This window comes from Engystomops pustulosus, chromosome 1 (genome assembly GCF_040894005.1).
Source record: "Engystomops pustulosus chromosome 1, aEngPut4.maternal, whole genome shotgun sequence".
Taxonomy (NCBI): Eukaryota; Metazoa; Chordata; class Amphibia; order Anura; family Leptodactylidae; genus Engystomops; species Engystomops pustulosus.
The window spans coordinates 187590890-187618830 of NC_092411.1; the positions used below are offsets into that span (position 1 = coordinate 187590890).

A 27941-nucleotide genomic window follows, 5' to 3' on the forward strand; every position below is an offset into this window, starting at 1 on the left:
TTAACCTTCATCTGGTGAGGTGTACAAATCCTTCATTTCCTGCATTAAAGGGAACATGCCCATTGAAAATTTACTGTTAAAGGGGTATTCTCATCAGGGGATTTACATTTAATTAAATGCATTTGCCATATGTAAACATTTCTTCAATTGGATGTGAATAAAAAAAATGTTCCTGTGTGCAGATAATTTCTCATAAATGTAGTCATGTTGTCCCTTAGTAACCAGATGGCTTCCTCGGATACGACCACGTCACACTCTGGCAGCGGTGGCCAGACTTGCGCTATAGAGTCCTGCCGGACCGCCAGGATTCAGCGATCATAACCACAGGACGGCTGGGGGTCATTTAGTAACTCCCGGATATTTTATATACAATAACCTTTTGTTTCTTTGTGCAGTCACTCCAGCAGAGGTGACCGTATCCGAGGAAGCTATCTCGTTTCTAAGAGACAACATGACTACATTTATGAGAAATTATCTTCACACAGGAACATTTTTTTTAATAACATCTAATTGAAGAAATGTTTATGTATGGAAGATGAATGAAACTGAATGAGAATGCCAAGATGAGAATACCCCTTTAAGGCAGCATATTTTAAAGCATGAGCAATTGGAGAAGGTTGATGATTCATTTTGTGTGAAATGACTCACTATAACAATTTTCTAATACTTAGGTAAGGTCATCAATACCATAGCCCTGCTTATGACCACAGAGGAACACATGTGATTCAAAATTTTATTTTTGTCAGGGGACACTTACAGTTATATGCTCGCCAGACTGAATGACAGTAAGACCTCTACTGGCTGGTGTAATAGTGATAGTAAATATCTGATTATCCAAGCGTTCATTGTCCTCATTGTACACAGTGAAGTGGAAGAGATCAGTAAGAGGCTGATTGTCCATCTCTGATATTGTTGAATACCTGCATTAGACAATTAAAAAGATGCAACAAAAACACATTAGGCTTTTAAAGAGTCACCCACACTTCCAAAAGAAGCAAGTTCCAGTATAAAATGTGACATTATTAAATAAGATATTAAAGAGTCCCCACTTTAATTTTAGATCACTTTGTAGCATTATGAGTCCATTAAACCACTGTTCTGATGAGGTAAACCATTGGAGAATAACACAGGAAGGGATCCTTATTGTTAATGAAAGTATAAAAAGGCGGACAAGGATAGACCAATTAGCGCTCATAGAGTAGTATTGCTTTAAGAACAAATATGGGTGCTAGAAAGAAAATTGGAGTAAGACTCACCAGATAGAGTTGTGCTAGATTAGGCACACCTCTATTTTGGTTGTTTTGGTGTTGATAGTTCCTTCAGGTGCTGCCTTTAGACAGGTGTCATCAAGACACGGTTGTCACACCAGTCTGGATTCTGCTTGCATAGATACAGGAGGGACTATCAGAGGTGGGCACACAGGTATTCAGATAATCATGCAGTTTGCAGTAAAAACTCAGTCTTGGGTCATTAACCCTTCACCCACGCTGCAGTCTCTTTTCACTTGGAGTCGTGGTTGACTCCAAAAGGCTTTCTGTTCCTCAGATACCAAATAAAACAAGTTTTTACTGCATGATTATCTAAATACCTTTATGTGCCACCTCTGACAGTCCCTCCAGTATCTATCCAAGCCAAATCCAGACCGGTGTGGTAGATACAGGAGGGACTGTCAGAGGTAGCACACACAGGTATTCAGATTATCATGCAGTTTGCAGTAAAAACTTGTTTCATTTGGTATCTCAGGAACACAACACCTTTTGGAGTGAACCACAACTCCTTTATCAAGTGAAGAGAGACTGCAGCGTCAGTGAAGGGTTAATGACCTAAGACTGAGTTTTTACTGCAAACTGCATGATTATCTGAGTACCTGTGCACCACCTCTGGCAGTTCCTCCTCTATCTATCGTTAATGAAAGTAACTGCAAAATAAGCCAACACAATATTCTTTGATTTGTGAAAAAAAATAGGATATTCTTTAAATATAATAGCTTGAAAAGCGGAAATTGAGCTGAAGTACTGCATATACTGCAAATACTGCATTTGTTAGAGTGATGTCTGGATATCCTTTAATTTTGCATCTAGTGCAGCTGTTATCAACCCGTGGGTCCCAAACCTTCCCCGAACCGTTTCATTGGGGTTGCCTAAGACCATCTGAAATGTAATTTCCGATACTTAGGGAACCAGACACTGCTCACTTATCTGCCTTATCTGCCTCGGCCCGCTTCCTGACCATTCACCCCTTGTAATTAAATAATCAAATGAAGATGCATCTTTAAGAAGCATGTACATTTGATCAGGAAAGTGGCACTGCACAGTTACAACTGTGCATGCCATCTCTCAGATGCCAGCAGAGTAATGATATGCCATGCTGCTACTGTCCTTACAAAAGAAAATGGAGAGCTGCAAAAAACTGGAGAGGCCATGAGAGTCCCGACAGTTGAATACTTTTGATAGCGGGCTAGTGTGGGGTTCCCCTGGGACTGTTGGCTAGTGTGGGGTATCCCTGCGACTGCTGGCCAGTGGGGGGCATCCCTGCGACTGCTGGCCAGCGGGCGGCATCCCTGCGACTGCTGGCCAGCGGGGGGCATCCCTGCGACTGCTGGCCAGCGGGGGGCATCCCTGCGACTGCTGGCCAGCGGGGGACATCCCTGCGACTGCTGGCCAGCGGGGGGCATCCCTGCAACTGCTGGCCAGCGGGGGGCATCCCTGCAACTGCTGGCCAGCGGGGGGCATCCCTGCAACTGCTGGCCATTGGGGGGCATCCCTGCAACTGCTGGCCAGTGGGGGGCATCCCTGCAACTGCTGGCCAGTGGGGGGCATCCCTGCAACTGCTGGCCAGTGGGGGGCATCCCTGCAACTGCTGGCCAGTGGGGGGCATCCCTGCAACTGCTGGCCGGTGGGGGGCATCCCTGCAACTGCTGACCAGCGTGTGACATCCCTTTGACTAATGGCCAGAGTGAGGCATTACTGTGACTGCTGGCTACTGGGGGCATCACTGAGACTGTTGGCTACTGGGGCCATCACTGTGACTACTGGGGCCATCATTGCGACTACTGGCTATTGGAGCCATCTGACTATTTGGAGATCACTTTGCTTCCTGGATTATGATTTCAAAACGTAGTAACAGAAATAATTTTATGGTTGGGGTCACCACATCATATGGAACTTCATAAAAGGTTGACAGCCACTGATCAAGTTCATCTGTGTTTTTCAGATTAACTTTTTAAAGAGGTTTGGCTTAGCAAAAAGGGATGTGGTTGGATACTTCATTCTAAAATTAAATTATGATATAAATGAGGTCAACCAATGAATCATATAAAAATTTAGAGTGTCAGGGTGTGTGATAAAATTAATCAGACGAATTTTTGCACTGCTTGTCCAGGTTTATACTGCCTAACATTTAACATTTAAAATGTGGGACATATACAAAGTATTTGTGTAATGTATTAGACGTATTTAATCTTCAGTGTTCCCTTAATGAGAGAGCACAACTTACTTAATCTTCCTATTGTTGATATCTTCCATTGTAAAGAAAGAGAACTCTGCTAGCTCCTCAGTCACTTGTCCTGGCTTAGCCTTTGTAAGAACTCCATACATTGGCAGGGAGACTAGTTGAATTCTGATTTTAGAGTCTTGGGAATGACCATCCTGATTAGGAAACATAAAATCCATTACACAATGTTTGCTTTGGTAATACAGCAAAACATGTACATGATATTGAGCCCAAAGCACCTACAATATAAAACATCTCAAATGCCGCCCAAGAAGAGTCAAATTCCTTCTTTTAATAATACAGATACAAGTATCAGGTATAAAATGTAAAAAAAAAAAAACAATCAAACCCAACTGTGTCATTGCTATAGAGTCAGTCCATTTATACACTGTAGACAAAGTTCACATTCAGATTTTTACTCTCTTGACAGTGCTTTACATGCTGAGCAGAAATGCCAACACCGAAAATGATCTACACAATATGGAACTATTTGCACTCAATGTATGAAAACCAGAGGGCAATGCAATGATTAGTCTGTAATTGGCAATCTACAAGTGACAGCTGCTGTAATTGTGAGGATTCTTTGCATAAAATTTTATGATGATTACATTACTTAGCAAGAAAATATAGAAAGTCCCTTTGCAAATGACTTTAACTCCTGTTTCTTTAAAGTCAGTCAATGAATAACGACACAGCCTTCAAAACACTATGGCTTTCATTAATGTTAGCTAACATTTCCATCCTGCTAATAAAGAATTGTAGATGTCATCAGGTTTTAATATCCAGTGTGTCTATTGCTATAAACCAAACAATCAGCAGAAATGCATTACCCATTTATGACAGCCCACTTTAAAGGAAATCTATCATCCAAATCAAGCATGATGATCCAGGAAAACTTACTCATAGATCCATTCATTGTGGTAAACTTCTTATATTTGTTATACATGCTCTCCTTCCTTCTAAAATCAAGTTTTATTATTATGCCAATTAAACTGAAGGGTTTGGGGCGCGGTTACCAGAACCCATCTGTGTGTAAGGAGAACTTCCTCCTCCCATCCTGAACTGAAACTGTGAGATTACTCCAGGCAGAGAGAGAGGGGGGGGGGGGGAGTGCTGAGTAAGCAGAGAGAGGAGGAAGTGCTACAGAAGCAGGGGGAGGGGAAGACAGTGGAACAGCTGCTGAAGCTACAGCAAGGAGGGGCTCTGGTAATGCCCTTCATAACACTTCCGGCTCATTGGTATAATTTTAAAAGTTGATTTTAGAAGGAAGGAGGCCATGGATAACAAATATAAGAAGATTTCCACAGTAACGGTGCCTGGATCTATGTGTCCCTAGTTTATTATGCTTCATTTTGATGGCACAGTAGATCTCCTGTCATCTAACATCAATTATGAGTTAGCATGGTAATAGCTTGTTCTATTCTCAGAATATTTTTGATAGCGAGGTAACATACTGTATAAATTATGTATTGCAAAACAAATATTCACCAGGGTAGACACCTTTTACTTTTCTTAAATGTGATTTGTAATAAAGAATAAGAGAAGAGAAATTACATACTGTGTAAGCCAGGTTAGAGCTTGTTATGACAACAGAACTTTTGCTAGGCACCGTTACAGACAGCAAAGATCCTGGGACAAGACGAGGACCGTTGTCATTTGCCAATGTGACCAGTACTTTCAGAAGCGTTGTTGTAGAAGTAACTCCATCAGTCACTGCAATTTCCATGCTGTCCTCTGTTGTCGCAGAACCATCATGCACATAATGCACCGCATTTCTGTTGAGATCTTCGTATGTAAATGTATCATCTGCCAAAAATGTTAAACATGTTTTATCTGATTTCCTTGTATAATAACAGTTACAAATATTCTGGCAATGTGGGGGATTTATCAATAGTCTCAAAAGATACTTCACAAAAATACCACTTTCTGCACCAAATATTTCAATATGGCGCACATGGGATAGTATATATAGCAACAGTAGCAATGGTGTGGTGGATACAATTTCATTATTTCGCTATGACATATCTGCTGTATATCTATTGGTAAGTCTTCATAAAATGTGATATATATCATGACTGCACTGAGCAATGCTGCTTTTTTTTATTAACAAATAAACAAAACAGAAAATTGATGTCAAGCAGTGTATAATATATATATGTGCTGATTTTCTTGAAAACTTTTGCAATTCAATTTTACCCAATGTCTGTACAATATGATAACCAAGTTGCATTAAAGGTATACATTCTGTCTGTTTACCTGTCGTCATAGGGGTCTGTATAGCATCTTCAGATTTCATAAGAACACCAAATCGAGGTGGTTCCACCACTTCATATAACAGATCCTCAGGAGATGTGTCTGTATCACTCACTGTAAGCTGCATCCCTGCAAATGATAAAGATCTGCTGCTTTAAAATATGTGATAAAACATTCATCAACAGAACAGTACTGTATATACACTATATCTCCAAAATGTTTAGTAATATAATACTTTGTAAGCAGCAAGTACAAGTAACAAGCACAAAATATACCCATGTCTCCCTAAACATGATACCCTGGGCTTCCATTGTTCATACTGTTAGACTCAAAATTATTTCTTCATTCAAGCCTGTTTTTTTCAGTCTGGATTTTTCAATAATAACTAAGTAGGACTTCAAGATTTTTGAAGCTATGGATTTCAAGATGCTGGAATGATGAAATAAATAGTTTTTGCATATAAAATGGCTGGGTGTTACTGCATGTCCCAAAGCCGTCATGTGGTTATAAATGCTAAAGGCAGGTGGTCGGTGCCTTAATAGCGCATTTGTGGCTGCCACTGCTGCAATGGTTGTATCCAAGGATAGCTATATTGTTTCTAAGGGACAGATGGAAGGAAATCTACAATCAAAATCAAGCTTGATAAACCAGGAACTCCTAGATCCAGGCCTTTGTGACTGTGATATTCTTATTATATTTGTTATCTACAGCCTCTATTTTTTCTAAAACCAGCTTTTAAAATTATGCTAATGAGCCTGGAGGGTTCTGGGTGTTAAAGATATCACACTGGACTCAGACGCCATTTTACATATTGTTGGACATTTTAAAGACTCAGCATTCATTTCACATAACTTTGTGTAATAAAAACTAAAGTTTATGTGAAGACAGCCAATGGTTCTACATTCCTTTGTGTGCTTACATCCAATAGTGTTACATTTCCTGGGTGAGAACACCCAATTATAGTTGCTGCTTTCCTACTTACACGCCTTATGTAAAGTGCCTTATGGTTTTCTATAAATGTGTCAGTCCCACAATAAAGTAACAGTCTTGAGCTAATTTTCAGAAAGGACAATGTGTCTTTCCTGGTTTACTCCATTCCAAGCTGGAATAAAGACTCTATAATTTGAAAGTCACCTTACAATGATTAGGGGTTTGAGCCCCAGATAAAAATCTATAAGATGGGGGATGTTACCAGAGCCACTCTGTGCTGCATATTCACTTCAACCACATATATATCCAATAGTGCTTAGCAATACCAGACACAGCCTGTAGACAGGTGCCTTGGAAGGAAGAAATTAGGTCTTTTCTCAATCTGGACATCTACCACCAGGATTAGGGATTGTAAACCAAGCACACTGACATAATGGCATGTCCCCCCTCTGGCAGGATCTTCTCTTCTTTTAGATTCTTATGCCCTGGCTTTAAAGAAAAAGGTCTTTAAAAATATGCAGATGAGCCGGAAGCCCCTCAGGCTTATTTGCATAAATTAATAATTTTAAAAGCCCTTTTTTATATAAACAAGGCTATAAGAAGCTAAGTGAAGAGCATATCCTGCCAGAGGGGGCAAACACCAGTATGTCAGTGTGCTTGGTGTACAATCCCTGATCCTGGTGGTAGATGTCCTTTAAATTTATGATCTTCTATTTCAGTAATAAGTGTATTTTATTTCAAACAACTATAGATGGATCTACTTCAGTGGCATTAATTGTTAATCAAATGTTCAACAAAAGCATATTACAATGAACCCTAATGAGGAATATAAATGGTTTTCTTAGGTTCTATAATGTTCTCTCGTAACATAATGTTCTTTATGGCTGTATGACGACTTACTTTCTATCTTACACATGAAAGTGTCTATAAAGCAAATGCTGACTACTAACCGATAGGAACTCTTCCACCTTGTGTGACCTCAAGGAATGGAGCATTGATCTGGAACATGGGAGGTTGCTGTTCATTTGAAAGCAAATGGATTGTAAATGGCATCTCAGCTGTAGTGAATTCCCCATCTGAAACTGAAAGCAAGAGCAGAGAGCAGTAGTCAGATCATTTATTTCCACAATGCAACCTCTAGCCTTTGTTTTTATTTTGCATGCTATGTCTAGTGAGGAGACAGAGGAGACAGTACAGTATAAATTACTCTTCTTAACAGCTCCGCAGCTGTTAGCAAAAGCAATCTATACAGCACATCTGTTACAGTTTGTTACCAAAACATCCCCATGATCTAATATCTATCTAGTCTGCCATTATGTACAGACTTTACGAAGGAATGTCCAAGGTTTATGAAATTATTGTCACTGTCTAACATCCATTAGGAAATGTAACTGTCAATACTGGAAGGGTAAGGCTATGAGCATCAGAGGTCCAATACCTAAAGACATCAGTAACAGGCTTGTAAAAAGCTATGATGCTCCACAGCAATACCAAGAATGTGCCAACTCCATCCAGAGATGAATTAAGTTCTTTATTCTGCCCCATGTGTCTATTTTATTCCTTCTTGCAGTCTTCCAGTGATATGCATTTATCAGAACACTCTGGCCTTATACCATCCACAGTTAACATAAACTTTAGCTTCATCCATCCTGAATTAATATTGGCACCTTAATTGCTGGACCTTGTATAATCTACTTTGTTGATGATAAATGTATAGGGGTTCCATAAACTCTTCCAATATAATTTGGACGTAAATGAACATACTGTTACAATGGTGTGCAACAAGGGGAGTATAGAGAGGGCTCAAGGGTGGAGCTCTCTCCATACAGACTGGGTGTTTGCTGCATAATGTAGCTAACACACGCGATCGGTGCTCGCACCGATAATGAGTGTTTACCATTTACATGACACCAGCACAGCTTGACTTTCCACCAGCGAAACAGCAGACCACAATTGGATCAAATATTCCCCCTCCAGTTTATCATCAGAAGGCGAGGATCTGTTGCCATGACAGCTTGGAGTTTTATGTTAGACTCCAGATCCTGTCATAAACATAGATCTGTAATGGCTTGATACAGATCATGTAAAATTCAGCCACATCCAGATAAAAAGTTTCCTTAGAACCGATAAAAATACAAGCACAGCCACTCCCTGGGTTATGTACCAGATAGGTTCCTTGGGTTTGTACTTCAGTTGAATTTGTATGTAAGCCGGAACTGTATATTTTACAATTGTAACTCCAGACAAAATTTATTTTTGTCCCATTGACAATTGGATTTTCAATATTTTTTTGCTGTAGATGTGTTTGGTATCCCTGCGTCCTGCAAGTCCAGATGTATCAATATATAAAAACAGTCATTCCTGACCATGAATCCCATAATGGAAAATAGCATGCAAATGTCCGAATCAACAATGTTTTTCTGCCATTTATTTTTGTCAATGGTATCTGGATTTTTTTTCCAGCTTTCCAGCACAAGGCATGGAATATAAAATGCTATCACTAGGAAGTAAAAGTTGTAACACAGAAAACAGCTCTGTTTAAAAATACAAAAAGTTATAGACTTAAATAAGTGAAGCAAAATATGTAAATGCAAAAACAAAAAAGGGCATAAGTGGGAAGTAGCATACTTTAGTACTATAGACGTGAAAAAGGCAGATAAAATAGGCAGACAAGTATGGAAAATGTCACCTGGTCCTGTTAAAATACCACATACACAAGTAAATCTATATCCTTCCACTTTAATTATAAACTCTATATTTCTAAAATATTTATTGTCCTTTTATTATCAAGATTAAAATTATACTTTATTTTAAGGTTATTCACATTTTATAATTTGCAAAAATATATTTGTACACTACCTGTAAAGAAGAAATTTAGGGATTCAGGGAGACCTAGAACGGATATAAAAAATGCATTAGTACAAATTGTGCAAATAGTTTTTCTGCACAATAACAGGGCATTGTAGGGAGCCTACCAATAGTTTTGACTATACAAAGCTCTAGACAGTGTTAGGTAGTGGCCATGGAGATATGTGTAACAGCTGGACTGTGAAAAATTCATTTATATTACAGGACTGTAAACTGTATTACAACACTCCAATGTACCAGAGTCTTCCACGTCCAGCTACAATCCTAGAATATAAATGCCTTTTTTGCACTTCTGCTGCTCCTAACAAAACACACAAAGCTATGATAATATAGCTCTTTTCACACTTTTCACAACCTCCACGGAGCCAGGCTGTATGCTCTAGCCAAGGACCACCAATTTGATAGTAAAGAGCCTATCTATAATAGTTTAGGCATAGTGTAAGGATCCAATATGCTAAATAGGCTTTCTACTGTCGGATGCATGGTCCTGGCCGGAAGAAGACATCAAAATGTCTAGCATGAGAATGAGCAGAGTGACACCTATATATAATTGCAGGTGGAATGGATGGATGTAATGAAAGACGCTCTTTAAGAATAAATTCAAGCCTGTTAAAGGGAACCTGTCACCAGGGACCTCATTTTCACTAAAAACAGGTTGCAGAAGCCCATCAACCTGCAGTGCAAAAACACCTCTCTGCCCTTTATAAGCATTTGCCTTACAATATAATTGTAACGTCCCTGCCTGAACGTCGCTCTATCCGCAGTTGGCGGAATACATGGTGTTTATTTGTGTGTGAACTGTGGCTTAATTCTTGTGTTTGGATTAACTGAGCCACACCTTGCTCCTTGCATTTCTGTCCTGTTACTAGCCTGATGGACAGTTCCCCCAGTGTGCTGCTGGAGGCGTGTCCGTGATCGGCCTTATATACCTGCCCATTCCCATCTTACCTGGCTGGTTATTTTGAGTCTTGTCTTCCCTGTGTTTCTAGTTCAGTTTTACCTGACTCTTTCTGCCTGTATCTGTACCTGATCTGTATATTACCCGCTTGATCTTGATCTTGACCTGACCTGTATATAACCGTTTGATCTTGACCTGATCTGTGTATATTCTGCCTGTACCTGTATCTGGATCTGACTTGTGATTATCTGCCTGAAGACCTGTCTATATCTGTTGTTTTGTCCCTGTCTCAGTCCTGTGTTTGTATTCTGTGCACCAGTGTGAACACTGGTCTATACCTGTATTTCCGTTACCTGTCCGCTCCAACATCCAGCAGCTGCCAGATGAAGTAAGTTTCCCCTGTCATGTTTTAGGGTGGCTCAGGGACTGTCAGACTGTCCCTTATCAGGGCGGTTTATCTGCTTTAGGCAGGGTCTTAGCCCGCAGGGACACTGCAGGGTGAGTTCGCCACCACTTACGTAGTCTGACAGCTAGCGCCAAGCCTGGTTGTGGTTGCGCGGTTTGCAGGACAGGTGCTGACAATAATTGTGTGTTATAACTTACCTTGCACCCTGACAAAATCCTGGGGTAGTCACAAGGACTGGGCTTTGATTTGGATGCATATCAAAAAAAACATGTGACTTGTCTGTGTTACTCATTTCTCAGATCTCATTTCCACCACCTTTCTGCTCCTGTACAGCTCCTGCCTCTCTGACTGAGGTCAGTTCACCAGGCTATGACCTCTGTGAAGGGAGGAGCTGTACAGGAGCACAAAGGTGGGGTCTGAGGAGTGAGTAACACAGACAAGTCACATGTTGTTTTTTTTTAATTGTATTCAAACCAAAGCCCAGCCCCTGTGGCTACCCCAGGATTTTGTCAGGTTACAAAGTAAGTTACACAATATATTGTAATGCAAATGCTTATAAAAGGCAGAGAGGTGTTTTTGCACTGCAGGTGTGATGGGCATCTGCAACCTGTCTTTAGTGAAAATGAGGTCCCTGGTGACAGGTTCCCTTTAAGGACTTTGAGCAGATACTATACACATACCTGTGAATGAGCAGATACAATACACATACCTGTGAATGAGAAGTCAATTATGTCACTCAACTGAGGGGCTGATCTTGGTGGACGGTAAAGAATATTTCCAGCGTTAATATCAGCTTGCGTAAAGTACCTCACAGGGACCCGAGGCCGGTCTTTGTGCTCTAAGGTACCTACATATGAAATCCAAATATAAAATCAGACAAAACTCATCAGGTTTTATTTCTTCTAAAAATAAAAGAAGTATGAAAAAAGTAATAGCTATCCACAATGCTTTTCATATGTATATGCTACTGTATATGTTTCTGACTTATACAGTAATGTGTGAGAAGTTCATTCCAATGACACTTGAATGACTTATCTGGTGAGCTCTTGCTGCGATTCCCCAAAACCTATTTATCTCTAACATTTTAGGCAGCTAGTTAATTAACTTCAATAAAGAACGATTTACCATGAATCAGTGTTATTAGATGGTGCTCACAGTCAAATTATACTGCAACTTAACCAGGAGAAATAGACTTTTTTTGTCTATGAGACTTTGCCTCAAGTTGTCTGCACGATAATACAGTCACATGGCATAATGTACGGTAGCCTTTACATACTTCTGACATATTAGGATGCTCTTTTAAGTCCTGCTTTTTCACCTTACTTAAAAATGTCATTTCATATGACTCTTTTCACTCCTCTCCTGCAGGTTTTCACAGCTCTAAGCAATGAATGTTAAATCGGGTATTTCAGCAAATTAATGTTATTATTTTTATGATAAAAAGTTATACAATTTTTCTCTGCTTTTTTCTAAGTTAATTTATACTGTTTAACCCCTTAACGCTCTGCGTTGTAGCTCTACGGCGCAGAGGTACAGGGAATGTGTGAAGAGGGCTCACGGGCTGAGTCCTCTTCATACAAGGGTGGGGGTTGTTGCATATTGCAGCAAACCCCCACCGCTAATAACCGTGGTTGGTGCTTGCACCGATCGCGGCTATTAACCCTTTTATTGCCGCCGGCAAAGTCGCCGGCGGCATTTAAAAGACGGCGCCGCGGGCGCCGCCATCTTTATTCCGATCGCCGCGCCCCCGAACATCATTGGGGGGCGGTGATCGGTTGCCATGGTAGCCTTGGGTCTTCGTTTGACCCGAGGCTATCTGGCATCTGCAGATTCGTAACAATGAGCCAGTGGCTCATTGTAATGAATGAGCTGCAAAAATGCCATATATTGCAATACAGAAGTATTGCAGTATATGGTAGGAACGATCTGACCATCTAGGGTTAATGTACCCTAGATGGTCTAAGAAATAGTAAAAAAAAAAAGAAAAAACAAAGTTTAAAAAATAAAAAAAAAATAATAAAATATTAAAAATTCAAATCAACCCCCTTTCGCTAGAACTGATATAAAACATAATAAACAGTAAAAATCACAGACACATTAGGTATCGCCGCGTCCCAAAATGCCTGATCTATCAAAATATAAAAACGGTTACGGCCACCGGTGACCTCCGAGACGGGAAATGGCGCCCAAATGTCCGAAATGCGACTATTACACCTTTTTACATCACATAAAAAATTATCAAAATGTCGCACAGACCTCAAAATGGAAGCAATGAAAACGTCGCCTCATTTCGCAAAAAATGACACCTCACACATCTCCGTGCGCCAAAGTATGAAAAAGCTATTAGCTTCAGAAGATGGCAAAAAAAATTTTTTTCTTTTTTGTACACATTCGTTTAATTTTTGAAAATGTATTAAAACACAATAAAACCTATATAAATTTGGTATCACCGCGATCGCACCGAGTGCACAGTCAAAGTCATAAAAACAAGAGCCCACAAGAACGTGACCCACGTGCGTTTTTTTTTTCAATTTTTCCACATTTGGAATTTTTTTTCAGCTTCGCAGTACAGGCAGTGCCCAGGTTACATACAAGATAGGGTCTGGAGGTTTGTTCTTACGTTGAATTTGTATGTAAGTCGAAACTGTATATTTTATAATGGAAGTTCTAGACAATTTTTTTTCTTTTGCCCCAGTGACAATTGGAGTTTCAAAATTTTTGGTGTAATTGGACCAAGGATTATCAATAAAAGCTTCATTACAGACATCTTACAGCTGATCATTGCAGTCTGGGACTATAGTAAAGCATCCAGAGAGCTTCACCAGAGGTCACATGGGGCAGAGGGGTCCGTCTGTAACTATGGGTTGTCTGTAAGTCGGGTGTCCTTAAGTAGGGGACCGCCTGTACATGGCATGTTAAAATAAATAACTAAAAATTTGTAAATTTGTTACGCACAAAATAAGCCCAACATGTTTGGTTCATAATGCATGAAATCAAATGGTAGATTTCCTTTAAACATAGAACCACTTATAAAGCAACACTACGCAAAGCGTAAATAATTGGAAAAAAGTTGCAAGGTCACTCTACTCCACTCCTGGCGTATGTGCTATTGTAATTATTTTATTGCTCTTGCGGTCATTTTGCGATAATTCTAAAAAGTATCAGAGAGGTTTATTAAGTAAATCTTAAAAGCAGCGGAGCTCCAAATGCAGTCAAAGAACTATCGCACACAACCAGCCAAATGATAAATCTCCCCGAATGTATCTATCTTTGAGTTTCTGATTTATTATTTTTGTGTGTCACTTTTTTGCTACACCACACGGTGGGTTTAATTTTTCATTTCAAAGATTTTGAAAAGTTGAAAAGAAGGTTGCAAAAGCACGCCACACAAAACCTGGCTGAAAAAAAAGATCCATAAATAGTAAATCAGACTCTTGACTCGCTTGTTCAGTGTGGTTAGTTTTAAAAGGCGCATTACTCCTACAATGATGACAAAAAATTTGCCGTGCAACATTTTGATACATTAGACAGAGGAAAAGCAAAACAGACAAAAGAAAACACATTAGAAAAGTTGCTTCAAAAATTACCCTCACGATATATCGGCCCCAATGTCTTTGTTTGACATCTCTTGTATGTCAATGTAACTTCATTTTAAGTAATAATAGAACTTCTAGCAACAAGCAAATGGTTCCAAAGTCATATAAATTTATGTTACCTTCAGATGTTTGTAAGGGAACGGTCACATTATAAACAATCTTTTCACTTGGGCTTTCAGAATCAACAAAGGACAGATAATGGGATCCAATCACTGTTATTCGGTCTTCAAGAGCCTGCAAAATGTGTCCATTAACATGATGAACAAGCAGTTTCACTGCACTTGCAAGTCAGGCATGAAATGTGCACAGTATTAGAAAATACATGACTATTGCATCTCTTGATACTGAAAAGTGTTCTGTTAAAGATTTGCTCCTTTTTACCTTTCCTCTTGGTTTTTCAGGTGCAGATATGTGTGTTCTTTTTATGCATTTATGTGTCACACAGTGGGGGTCATTTACTAAGGGCCCGATTCGCGGTTTTCCGGCGGGTTACGCAAATTTTTCCTCTTTTTGCGCCGATTTTTTCATGAATTGCCCCGGGTTTTTGGCGCACGCAATCGGATTGTGGCGCATCGGCACGCAACGGAAATCGGGGGGCGTGGCCGAACAAAAACACGACGAATTCGGAGAAACCGCCACATTAAAAAAAAAAAAAGTGTCGCTCGACACGCGCTTACCTTCACTTGGCCCGGCTTGGTGAACTCCAGTGCATTCAGTGCAGCAGCGACACCTGGTGGACGTTGGAGGAACTGCCTTAGTGAATCGCCAGAAGACCCGAATCCACCGCAGAGAACGTGCCGCGGGATCACGAATGGACCGAGTAAGTAAATCTGCCCCATTGAGTGCTGTTAGTGTCTAGAGGCGGACAACCAGTAGTTGTTATGTGAATTGTAATGGCTTATTAGCATGTAGCTATAAAGTTTTGGATTGGTTTCATGATAAAATATGTAACCATATTTGAGCTAAATTAAGGGTGAATATATCTGTAAATCATTCACGTAATGTTATATTCACATTTGTAGCAGAGCCTACATTACATTAGTTCATTAAAAAATTTTTGATGAAGATGATTGATAATGTATCAAATACCAAACAGATCCAATCATAGACAATGGGTGTCCTTTGGCATGTGTTGTCTATCATTTATTGGATTGGGAATTCCATTTTTCAGTTCCTATAATGGTACAGAGAAAACAAGGATCCACCACAGCTGTGGACTTAGTCTTACTATTTTCTAAGTGACTAACCCTTTAGTTTAATCACATCATGAATTTAAGTATAAACACATCATGAGGCAACATTGTATTCAAATATATCAAACATCACGGCTCAGTGGGCAACAGACTAGAGTAAGCCTATTTGGATCACTAAACCCCAGTGGACAAAGGTCTGAGAAAATTAAAATAGTGAATGTATTCATGAAATTATTCCTTACGGTCATGTGGAGGGAGGATCCTGGTGAAAGCTGTGGTGCCTCTGGATGATTTGGTAAAATACCGATGCTGAATATATGTCTGTCCTGGGGAGCATGATTTGTTGATGCACTGGAAATCTGTCCATAGAAACACAACAGGCAGGTACACTTAATATTTTCAACTGATGCACAATGTCAAATATACTGTAAGTTTACTGGAATTCTATATCCTAAACATTATCTATTAAATGCCTTTTTACATGTCCGAGACAGAGAGCACTTTGACTCAACACTTACACATTAATGTTTAATGGCCATTTTACATATAGAGCTTTTGCAATGGACCAACATGTGTGAAAATAATGACACTGCCCTCAGATGCCATCGAGTTGCTGTCTTATTTTTTACAAATTTGATTCTAGAAAACAACAGTGAAAGGAAGACAGAAAGTAGCTTAGAGCAATAGAAAGCATAGGCAACATTGATGACATTCTGGTGATAAAAATGGCAAGTCAGAACACCATCCATCGTTCGTGGGGGAAACATTCTTTACCAATAAAACTACATTATTCACAGTTTTTATAATTTCAAATGACAGAAAAAGAAATAACACATTTTAAGTCCCCTGTATAACTTCTCCCTGGAACTAATACATAATCCAACCAAAAACAGTCCTTTCTGTTTTTTACTCCCCTCATTTAAAAATCTATAACTGTTTTATTTTTCCGTTTAGAGTTGTATGAGGACATTGTTATTTATGGACATAGTAATCTGAGCCACGATTTACAAGGAAGCAGGAAACCGTATAAAGAGAGCAGTAACAACTAGGGAAACAGCTAAGAGAAAACTTTCTTTACTCTAAGGCTAAGCTAGTCCCTGCCTGCAGATGATGGTAAGTTTATCCGGGCTAGCTCCAAACCCAACAACTTCTCTCTCTCTGAACACGAAGACCTTTCCAGATAGTTAGGAAAAGAACTAAAGGATACTAGGGTCTGGTGTACTAAATTTGGGCCACCCTAACGAAACTATTGCAAAAAATAAAAGCTTGGCGAACAAGCAATCCCAGCATGCACACAAACACATAACCAAGACTGAATGCAGGAAGAAGGGCAATACAGCAGACATAAATAGAGGGTAACAACCAGAGCAGGTCCAAATACACTCACTAGAAAATAAACACAGACAAAGGGAAACAGACAGGAAAGTGGTGGGAGAATACAAGTGAAAAGTCAAACTTCACAGAATCTCTCATTACAAACAAAGTAACAAGCTACTTAGTAAGTATAGATATTCTTACAGAACAGATCCAGAGTTAAGTTGCAGATACAACAATACCTAGAAAATTGTGAATTAGACTCACCGGTAATTCGGTTTCCATCTAGTCCTCCATGACGGCCCACTAGGAGGATGACCCTTGACCTCTGTAGGGACAGGAAGCAGAGAGGTTAAAAGCCTCCCCCCCACATCCTCCCGCCAGTGTCTACCAAATAACTACACCGGTGGAAGATACAACATATTTTTATTCTGTCTGTTTGAATCACATACAGAATTTACAACAAAGTGAAAGAAACATGGGAGGGAAAAATATATAGGCCGTCATGGAGGACTAGATGGAAACCGAATTACCGGTGAGTCTAATTCACAATTTCCATAACGTCCCCCATGACGGCCCACTAGGAGATCTACAAAATTAGTAGAGTTAGGGTGGGACCACAGCCTGGAGAACCTTCTGACCGAAGGCGAGATCCTGTGAGTTGGGCAAGTCCAGCCGATAGTGTTTTGCAAAGGTGGATGAAGAAACCCAGGTGGCAGCTCTGCAGATTTGTTCAAGAGAAGCGCCCCTCTTTTCTGCCCAGGAGGCGGATATGGCTCTGGTGGAATGGGCTTTAAGGTTAGGAGGAACTTCTTTCTGTTAGGATTGGTACACAAAAAGACAGGGGATAGTGTGCCCTGAGCTTGCCCCAACCTCTGTCCCTTCCTATAGCCCCCCCACGCTAAACCGTGGGGCGACTACTTGAAGACTCGAAATATTCTGGGTAAGTGTGGGAAGGGGAACACAAACAGACTGACAAACATAAAACATAAAAGAATCGTAAACAAGCCGGAGTCACAACTAGAGGGTACGTCAAAAGCAGAATCAGTAAGCAAGAGTCAAAGTCCAAAACTAGCCGAGTTAGCAACAATATAGATACAGATACAGAGCAATACAAACTAGCAGCAACCAGGTGGAGAAAGGGATTTTCAAACACTGGCACTGGTGACTAGTGAAGCTGCAATTTATGCAGCCAGAACTCCACCTCCAGAACCTGATAGGTGCTGGACAGCATCTGGGAATTAACCCCTCAAGGTGCAGAAACAACCAAGCACCAAGCAGAGGTTCAAAGTCCCAGCCACTCCTAGACAGCGCGAGATCTTAGCAGCCGCTGCCCAGGACGAGAGGTGGAGTTTGCGCGGATACGCGCCGGGGTTCGGAGAACGCTGCTGGTACCACCAGAAGAACCAGAAGTCCCAGCAATCTCCCTAGCGAACCTGACAGTACCCCCCCCCTGACGGGGGGCCTTCGGACCCCTAGATCTTAAAGATGGCTTCTGAGGGTAGGTCTGATGAAATAACCTGAGTAACCGTGGAGCATGAACATCTCTAGCCGGAACCCAAGACCTATCCTCAGGACCAAAACCTTTCCAATGGACCAGGTACTGCAGGGAGTTACCTACCCATCTGGAATTCACCACCTTTTCCACCTCAAATTCCAGATTCCCCTCCACAATAGATGGAGAAGGAGGGTCAGAAAGAGGCAAAACAGGCTCAACATAGCGCTTCAGAAGACTCTTATGGAAGGTGTTATGGACCCGCCACCCTGCTGGAAGTGTAATCTTGAAGGAAACCGGGTTAACAATATGAGTAACAACAAACGGACCCACAAACCTGGGCGCAAACTTCAAAGAGGGGACCTTCAATTTAAGGTTTTTTGTTGATAACCACACTTTATCCCCCACCACAAACGTATCAGATTTAGTGCGCCTTCTTTCAGTTTGTTGGACCATAGAATTTTGTGCCCTCTGAATATTCTCCCGAACTTGTGACCAGAGCGAGCGCAACTTGGACGTAATGGCTTCCGCTCGAGGAATATTAGAGACAGGCACAGATGAAAAAGAGAAACGTGGATGAAAACCATAATTGCAGAAAAACGGAGATACCTGTGTGGACGAACTACAGTGGTTATTAATAGCAAATTCTGCCAACGGAAGGAATTTCACCCACTGGTCCTGACTGTCCGAGACAAAGAGTCGCAGATATTGAATCATCTCCTGATTCATTCTCTCGGACTGACCATTAGACTCAGGATGAAACGCTGAGGAGAACGACAGATTAACTTCCAGTCTAGAACAAAATGCTCGCCAAAATTTGGAAACAAATTGTACGCCCCTATCAGACACAATATCATCTGGTATACCATGGAGGCGTACAATGTTCTGTATAAACAAATCAGCCAATTCTTCAGCTGAAGGTAACTTTTTTAATGGAACAAAGTGTCCCATCTTGGAGAAACGGTCCACTACCACCCAAATCACTGTATAGCCTTGAGATGCTGGCAGATCAGTGACAAAATCCATTGACACTTTGGACCATGGCCTGGTGGGAACTGGAAGCGGAAGAAGAGGCCCCTCAGGACGTCTCCTGGGAGTCTTTCCTCGCGCACAGACCTGACAGGCTTGGACAAATGCGTGCACATCATTAGTCATGTGAGGCCACCAGTAACTTCTCTTTAAGAGATCCAAGGTACTCCGCATTCCCGGATGACCTGCCAATACTGAGCAATGCGTCTCCTCCAACACTCTCAAACGACAAGAAAGAGGAACAAATAATTTGCCTTCCGGAAGGTCTTTGGGTGCAGATTTTTGTCCTGCTAAAATTTGAGAGGAGAGGTGGGAGGAGACAGCTGCCAACACAACACCTGGAGACAAAATATTACTGTCCGTAGTCGCTGGAAGCTCAGGAGTCCCGAAGCTACGGGACAAGGCATCAGCCTTCACATTTTTTGACCCAGGTCGGTAGGTGACCACAAAATTAAAGCGAGAGAAAAACAAGGCCCACCTAGCCTGACGTGAGTTCAAACGCTTAGCAGTATCCAAATATACTAAGTTCTTATGATCTGTGAGCACAGTTATCGGATGAAGAGCTCCTTCCAAAAAGTGTCGCCAGACTTCAAATGCCCACTTAATGGCAAGGAGCTCTCGATTACCAATATCATAATTCCTCTCACAAGAGGAAAACTTTCTAGAGAAATATGCACAGGGCCTAAGTCTGGTGAGAGTGGAGGACCCTTGAGACAACACTGCACCTACTCCTACCTCGGAGGCATCAACCTCCACAACAAACGGTAGAGAGAGGTCAGGTTGAACCAAAACTGGGGCTGACGAGAATGCCGCTTTTAAAGTTTCAAACGCTGAGCCAGCGGCAGGGGACCAGTTGTTTGGATCAGCACCCTTACGGGTTAGATCCGTGAGGGGTTTGGCGATCACAGAAAAGTTCTTTATAAAGTTCCGATAATAGTTAGCGAAACCTAAAAATCGTTGTAGGGCCTTAAGATTGGTAGGCCGAACCCAGTCCGTGAGCGCCTGAACCTTACTCGGATCCATCTGTACATCAGAGGGAGTCACAACATAACCTAAGAAGGAAACCTTCTGGACGCAAAAAACACACTTTTCCAGCTTAGCGAAGAGGTGGTTTTTGCGCAACCTGGTAAGTACTTGGCGGAGATGTTGCTGGTGAGAAACCATATCAGGAGAAAAAATCAAAATATCGTCTAGATACACCACCATAAACACACCGATGTAATCATGAAAAATGGAGTTCATAAAGCCTTGAAAAACCGCTGGGGCATTACTCAAACCAAAGGGCATAACCAGGTATTCAAAGTGCCCCAAAGGTGTATTAAATGCGGTTTTCCACTCATCCCCTTCTCGGACCCGAATCAGGTTATAAGCCCCTCTGAGATCTAATTTAGAGAAAACTTGGGCCCCAGAAACCTGATTTAAGAGATCCGGGATCAAGGGGAGGGGACCTGAGTTTTTTACCGTTATCTTATTTAATTCTCGATAGTCAATACACGGCCGTAAACCACCATCTTTTTTCTCAACAAAAAAGAACCCGGCCCCAGTGGGCGACTCAGAGGGACGAATATGTCCGATTGCCAAACTCTCATCAATATAACTCTTCAGTGCCTCCCGTTCTGGTACCGACAAGTTATATATACGACCCTTTGGCAATCTAGCATCAGGAAGAAGGTCAATTTTACAATCAAACTCCCTGTGAGGAGGAAGGACTTGGGACAAGGGTTTTGAAAACACATCTGAGTAGTCCGAGAGAAAACCTGGAAGACCCTGATCTTCCGTCACTACTGTACATAGTGAAACTCTGGTCAGGTGCTCCTTACAGAGAGGACCCCAATGAACCAGCTCCAGAGTTTCCCAATTAATTACCGGATTATGGATCCGGAGCCAGGGTAGACCAAGAATGACATTTTCAGACAGGTTTTCCATAACTAGAAAAGAACACCATTCTTCATGCATAGCTCCTACCATAAGCTTTATCTGCGGGGTTCGGAATTTGATCAACCCTGCCTGTAGAGGGGTCAAATCCGCACCCGACATCTGGATAGGAGTGGACAATGGAATCAATGACATGCAAAACTGAGAGACAAAATTATAATCGATTAAATTAGTCGCAGCACCTGAATCCAAAAAGGCGCGACCAGTGCAGGAAACAGACTGAAACTTAACCGTACAAGGTAAATACATTCTAGACACAATAGGGAGTACCTGAGCTCCTAAGCAGTCCCCCCGACTACTGCTTAGGAGCGGAAGTTTTCCTGCTGCTGCCTCTTGGAACAGGTGTTGATCTGATGATCAGGACTTCCACAGTAGAAACAAAGATGGCGTCTTATTCGATGTTGCTTCCGCTGTGCAGGAGAGATGCTATCCAGCTCCATGGATTCCAATTCTGGACTACCTGGAGACAGACTGGCCGCTGGCTGACAGTCCGAGGACACCCGAGGTGATCGCCTGGATCTTAGGCGACGATCAACTCGGATGACCAGAGTCATAGCATCATCTAATGTCTGAGGCTCGGCATAAGCTAAGACTAAGTCCTGTACTCTGTCTGACAGTCCGGACATAAATTGGTCTTTTAGGGCGCAGTCATTCCATTGAGAGTCAGTCACATACTGTCTGAACTGGGCACAATAATCTTCTGCTGTCCGTTTTCCCTGACACAGAGATCTAAGGTGGGAAACTGCAAGTGCTCGCCGGTCAGGTTCGTCATAAATCTGGCCTAAAGCAGAAAAAAAAGCGTCAAGAGAAGAACGGGATGGAGAGTCAGGTGGGAGAGAAAAAGCCCAATTTTGCGGATCCCCACGCAACAGGGAAATTACCACGCCCACCCTTTGAATCTCTGTGCCCGATGAACGAGGGCGTAAAGAAAAGTAAAGTTTACAGCCCTCCCGAAATGAAAAAAATTTCTTACGGTCACCAAAAAACACGTCAGGGAGAGGAACCTTAGGTTCAGGCGTGGGTGGCAGTGGATCCTGCGGTGATGTCTGCCGTGGAACCTGCATAGATTCCTGAATTTGGAGACGGGAAGCTAGATCCTGAACAAGCTGAGTTAGGGTCTGGACCTGAGCGACCACAGCTGACAAAGGCTCCATGGAAGGAGAGAATGTAGCAGGTCGGATACAGGATGCAGACCTATGTGTGGCCAGTGTTTCTGTTAGGATTGGTACACAAAAAGACAGGGGATAGTGTGCCCTGAGCTTGCCCCAACCTCTGTCCCTTCCTATAGCCCCCCCACGCTAAACCGTGGGGCGACTACTTGAAGACTCGAAATATTCTGGGTAAGTGTGGGAAGGGGAACACAAACAGACTGACAAACATAAAACATAAAAGAATCGTAAACAAGCCGGAGTCACAACTAGAGGGTACGTCAAAAGCAGAATCAGTAAGCAAGAGTCAAAGTCCAAAACTAGCCGAGTTAGCAACAATATAGATACAGATACAGAGCAATACAAACTAGCAGCAACCAGGTGGAGAAAGGGATTTTCAAACACTGGCACTGGTGACTAGTGAAGCTGCAATTTATGCAGCCAGAACTCCACCTCCAGAACCTGATAGGTGCTGGACAGCATCTGGGAATTAACCCCTCAAGGTGCAGAAACAACCAAGCACCAAGCAGAGGTTCAAAGTCCCAGCCACTCCTAGACAGCGCGAGATCTTAGCAGCCGCTGCCCAGGACGAGAGGTGGAGTTTGCGCGGATACGCGCCGGGGTTCGGAGAACGCTGCTGGTACCACCAGAAGAACCAGAAGTCCCAGCAATCTCCCTAGCGAACCTGACACTTTCCCTTGTTCTGTGTAACAAGAGGCTATGGCAGTCTTTAACCATCTGGCGATCGTGGTTTTGGATGCCTTTACCCCTTTGTTCTTCCCCTGAAACTGAACAAAGAGATTGTGATCTTTGCGCCAGGGTTTTGTAGCTTTTAAGTACTCTAAGACCGAGCGCCTTACATCCAGGGAATGCCACTCCACTTCCTTGCTTGAAGAAGGATTCCCGTAGAATGATGGAAGAATTATTTCTTGATTCTTGTGAAACCCAGACGCCACTTTGGGAACAAAGCTTGGATCCAGAGTCAGAGTTATCCTGTCAGGGAGAATACACATATAGGGTTCTCTAATAGAAATGGCTTGGAGTTCCCCCAGCCTTCTAGCTGAAGTCACAGCTATTAATAAAGAAGTCTTTAAAGTTAAGTTTTTTATACTAGCGTCCTTTAAAGGCTCAAAGGGAGGTCTGGAGAGAGCATCCAGAACCAGGGAGAGATCCCAGGAGGGAACCCGCTTCAGAATCTGAGGCCTAATTCTATTTGCAGCAGCAATAAATCTTTTGACCCACCTGTGGTCCGCCAGGGGATGGTCGAAGAATGCACTCAGAGCCGAAATTTGGACTTTCAGAGTGCTAGTAGAAAGACCAATTTCTAGTCCTTTTTGCAGGAAGTCTAGTACCTGTAAAATATTTGGGTTAGACTGAGAGGGGGGATTAGCCCCACAAAAGGTCACAAACTTTTTCCATATCTTATGATATATGGCGAAAGTAACCTTTTTTCTACTTGCCTTCAAAGTAGTTATTACAGCCCGAGAGAGACCTTGGGACCTTAGGAACTCGAACTCAGGATCCAAGCCGCCAGACGGAGTCTTCCTGGATCGGGATGGAAAATCGGACCTTGGTATAGAAGGTCCTTCCGAATCGGTAGAATAAGAGGTTGCTGGACAGATAGGGACCTCAACAGTGGGTACCAGCTTCTTTTTGGCCAGTTTGGGCAGATCAGGATCACCCTTGACCCGTCGAGCAAGATTTTTCTGAGTACTCTCGCAATTAGGGGAATTGGGGGAAAGGCATACATGAGACTTCCGCTCCAACGATGGCTGAACGCGTCCATGTGGTCTCTGGACTCGCCGGCCTCCAGAGAGAAGTATTGTTGGCATTTTGAATTCTCCCTCGTAGCAAATAGGTCTATTTGGGGCATGCCCCAGACGCTGGTTAGATGTAGGAAGATCTCCTGGTTGAGACACCATTCGTTCGGTAGGATTTCTCTCCTGCTGAGATAATCCGCTTCTCTGTTTAGGGATCCCTTCAAATGGGTGGCTGAAATGGAAAGGATGTTTTCTTCTGCCCACTGGAAAATGGTACGAGCCAGACTCGATAATACTGGGGATCTTGTACCCCCTTGTCTCCTTAAATAGGACACTGTCGAGATGTTGTCCGAGAGAATGTGGATATGATGATTCCTCAGATAGGCTGTGTTTGATCTTAGCGCTTCCCAGACCGCTCTTAACTCCCTGTAGTTTGAGCTGTTTCTTGCTTGGGCTAGAGTCCAGGACCCTTGCTCGTAGTGGGAAGGAAGGATTGCTCCCCAGCCTGAGCTGCTTGCGTCTGTCACTATGGTGATGGTTGGGAGGTGGTGCCAACATACCCCTTTCTCTAGGTTCCTTAATTCCGTCCACCACAGCAGGTCCCTCTTTACGAAGGAAGGAATCCGGATCTTCTTGTCTAGACCTGAAGACTTCCTGTTCCAGAAAGTTAGGATCCAATTCTGAAGGATCCGAGTATGGCTCTGACTCCAGGCGACCGCAGGTAGGCATGCTGTGAGGAGCCCCAGGATCTTCATCGCCTGTCTGACTGGTACAGAGTCCTTCCGTCTGAATGAACGAATCTGATGCTTTATGTTGGATATTTTCTCCTGAGGAAGAAAAGACATTTGGTGAGTTGAGTCTAGAATGATCCCTAGAAAGGTCTTTCGAGTGGAGGGTACTAAACTTGATTTTTTCAGGTTGATTAACCATCCCAACTCTGTTAAGATTCTTAGGGAAGACTCTCTTGCCAAAATTAGGTTTTGTTTGTCTTTCCCTATAATTAGCAAGTCGTCTAGGTAAGGGATGATTGATATGTCTTGTAGTCTTAAAAAGGCTACCACCTCCACCATAATCTTGGTAAAGACCCTTGGAGCCGATGAGATACCGAATGGAAGTGCACGGAACTGAAAGTGTAAGACGGAGCCCTCGGGAGAGAGAACCGAGAATCTTAGGAATCTCTGAGATGAGGGGTGGATAGGTACATGATAGTATGCATCTCTTAGATCTAATGTGCACATATAGGAGTCTGTGTGAATAAGTTGGGTAGCTGTTCTTACCGACTCCATGCGAAATCTTCTGTAAACGATGAAGCGGTTTAGCTCTTTCAAGTTGATAATTAGGCGATTTGATCCATCTGGTTTTTTGACAAGGAACAACGGGGAGTAGAATCCCAATTTTTCTTGTTCTTGAGGGACCGGCACCACCACTCCCATGTGGATTAGATGAAATACTTCCTGCCAAATGAAGGAATGTGTAGAGTGAGAGAGAGATGGTAAGGGAGCGACAAACCTTGGAGAAGGGGGGGGTGATGAGAATTCTATCCTGTAGCCCGATTCCAAGATGGACAGTACCCAGGGATTCGAGGTGACCTTTGTCCACTGGGATAGGAATCCCAGGAGACGCCCCCCCACTTTGGCGTCATTGTTTCTTGTTTCCTGGACCCTCTGGGAGGTTAGAGAAAAGGAAACCCCTTCCTCCTTTGGGATAACTCCATCGTCCTTGCTTACCTTTGCCACGGTAAGTCTCTCTGGTGTTCCTGAAAGGACGAAAGGAAGACTTCTTGGGTATTGTTTTGGACTCTGGAAATCCCCTTTTCCTGTCAGACGCCTTTTCAAGTATAGCGTCCAATTCGGGTCCGAACACAAAGTCCCCGGAAAAAGGAATGCTGCACAACTTGGATTTAGAGCGGATGTCCCCGCTCCACTGCTTCAGCCATAAGGCCCTCCTGGTGGCATTGGTAAGAGCTCCTTCTTTTGCAGCGAACCTTATTCCTTCAGCAGATGCGTCAGCAAGGAAGGCAGTAGCTGATCTTAACAACGGTATGCTTTCCAGTAAGTCTTCTCTGGGAGTACCCTCCCGGATATGGGACTCCAGTTTCCCCAGCCAGAAATATAGTGTTCTTGCTACCGAGGTGGCTCCTAAGTTTGACTTAAGGCTTAGCATGGAGGTTTCCCATGCTTTCTTTAAAAGAGCTTCAGATTTTCTGTCCATCGGGTCTCTTAACTGAGCCGAATCTTCAAAGGGCAGGTCCATCTTCCTAGAGACCTTGGAAACCTGTACATCAACTTTGGGGAACGAGTCCCAATCCTTTGACTCTTCAGGGTCGAAGACTAAGCGTTTCCTGAAATTCTTAGAGACCGCGATTTTCCTCTCAGGGTCTCTCCATTCCTGACTAATTAGTCCCCTAAGGGTATCGTTAAGGGGAAAAACACGATGTTTCCTGGCTTTGAGTCCCCCAAACAATTCATCTTCACGAGAAAGAGGGGGTTCCTCGTCTTCAAGGTTCAATGTATCCCGCATAGCTTTCAGAAGATCGTCCAGATCTTCATTTTGGAATAAGTAGCGGGAGCTTGTTGCCTGCTCACGATCCTGATGTTCCTGGTCTCCAGCCAGAGTGCAGGAAGGAGAGTCTGAAATGCACCCTTCTTCTTCCTCTGAGGAGGAAGCCGATACTATCCGAGCTTTCTTACGTGGGGGGGCTCCTTGCGTTGCCGCCGCCACCGAAGAAACCACTTTCTCATCTATAAAGGACTTAAGTTCGTCCATAAAAGACGTTTTCTCCTCCCGCATAAATTCTTCAATGCAGGTTTTGCAAATCGGTTTCTTATAGCCTTCTAGTAGGGTACGGAGGCACATACTGCATTTTTTAACAGGAATCCTGCTTTTTTCAGGTTTTTCTCTACTCTTTTCAGACTTCCCTGATTTCTCTTCCTTGCCTTTCCCCTTAGAAACTTGCTCCTAGGGAAGGAAGGCAAGGAAACAATGACTTGGTGATCACAACAAAAAACAATTGTATATGTTGCCACACAGCACCACTCACGTGCACCGGGGGGTGGAGTAGGCCCAAGTCTGCCTCATCAGCCATTATGATGTCTGGGACGGCCAGCCAAGAAAGAAACCGAGTCATAGACCTCAGACCAACTGACTACCCGCTTTTAAGGATTTAAATACCTTCATGGGGAGCCCATCCCCCTGCCGGTGGCCTCCTCCGCGTCCCGCGCCCGGCGCCGCGGTCACTTCCGGTCGCGACCGGAAGTCGTCATCGGTCAGGAGGAATTCTGGGAAACGTAGTTCCCTGCGTCCGCGCGAGAGTCTGGCGGACCAGCCCGCCGGAGAGGACGCCAGCCGGACGATGTTTCCATCCAGGGAGAGCCCGCAGCCGCCGGGCTAACCGAGGATCTGTCCGGAGGGGAACTTGGACCGCAGTCGGCGTAACCCCAGGTAAGGTGGTAAGTATGGAGATCCTTCTCCATTTTTTTTTTTTTTTTAAAACGTCCCCCCCCCCCCCTAGGAGGAGAGAGACCCTCTCTTGACCTGACCCCTGTAGGGACAGGAAGACACTGGCGGGAGGATGTGGGGGGGAGGCTTTTAACCTCTCTGCTTCCTGTCCCTACAGAGGTCAAG

General features: G+C 42.9%; 1 protein-coding gene across 1 annotated transcript in view; it reads right to left on the reverse strand.

Moving 5' to 3' along the window:
• The window catches only part of FRAS1 (Fraser extracellular matrix complex subunit 1), a 340675-nt gene that overhangs the window by 78126 nt on the left and 234608 nt on the right, over positions 1–27941 (reverse strand). The window contains exons 32-40 of the mRNA XM_072115515.1: positions 15879–15995; positions 14563–14677; positions 11557–11694; positions 9535–9567; positions 7626–7757; positions 5749–5874; positions 5051–5298; positions 3496–3647; positions 758–920 (exon numbers count right to left, since the gene is read on the reverse strand). Of these exons, the coding sequence (XP_071971616.1) occupies positions 758–920; positions 3496–3647; positions 5051–5298; positions 5749–5874; positions 7626–7757; positions 9535–9567; positions 11557–11694; positions 14563–14677; positions 15879–15995 (1224 nt within the window). The remainder of the gene's footprint in view (positions 1–757; positions 921–3495; positions 3648–5050; positions 5299–5748; positions 5875–7625; positions 7758–9534; positions 9568–11556; positions 11695–14562; positions 14678–15878; positions 15996–27941) is intronic.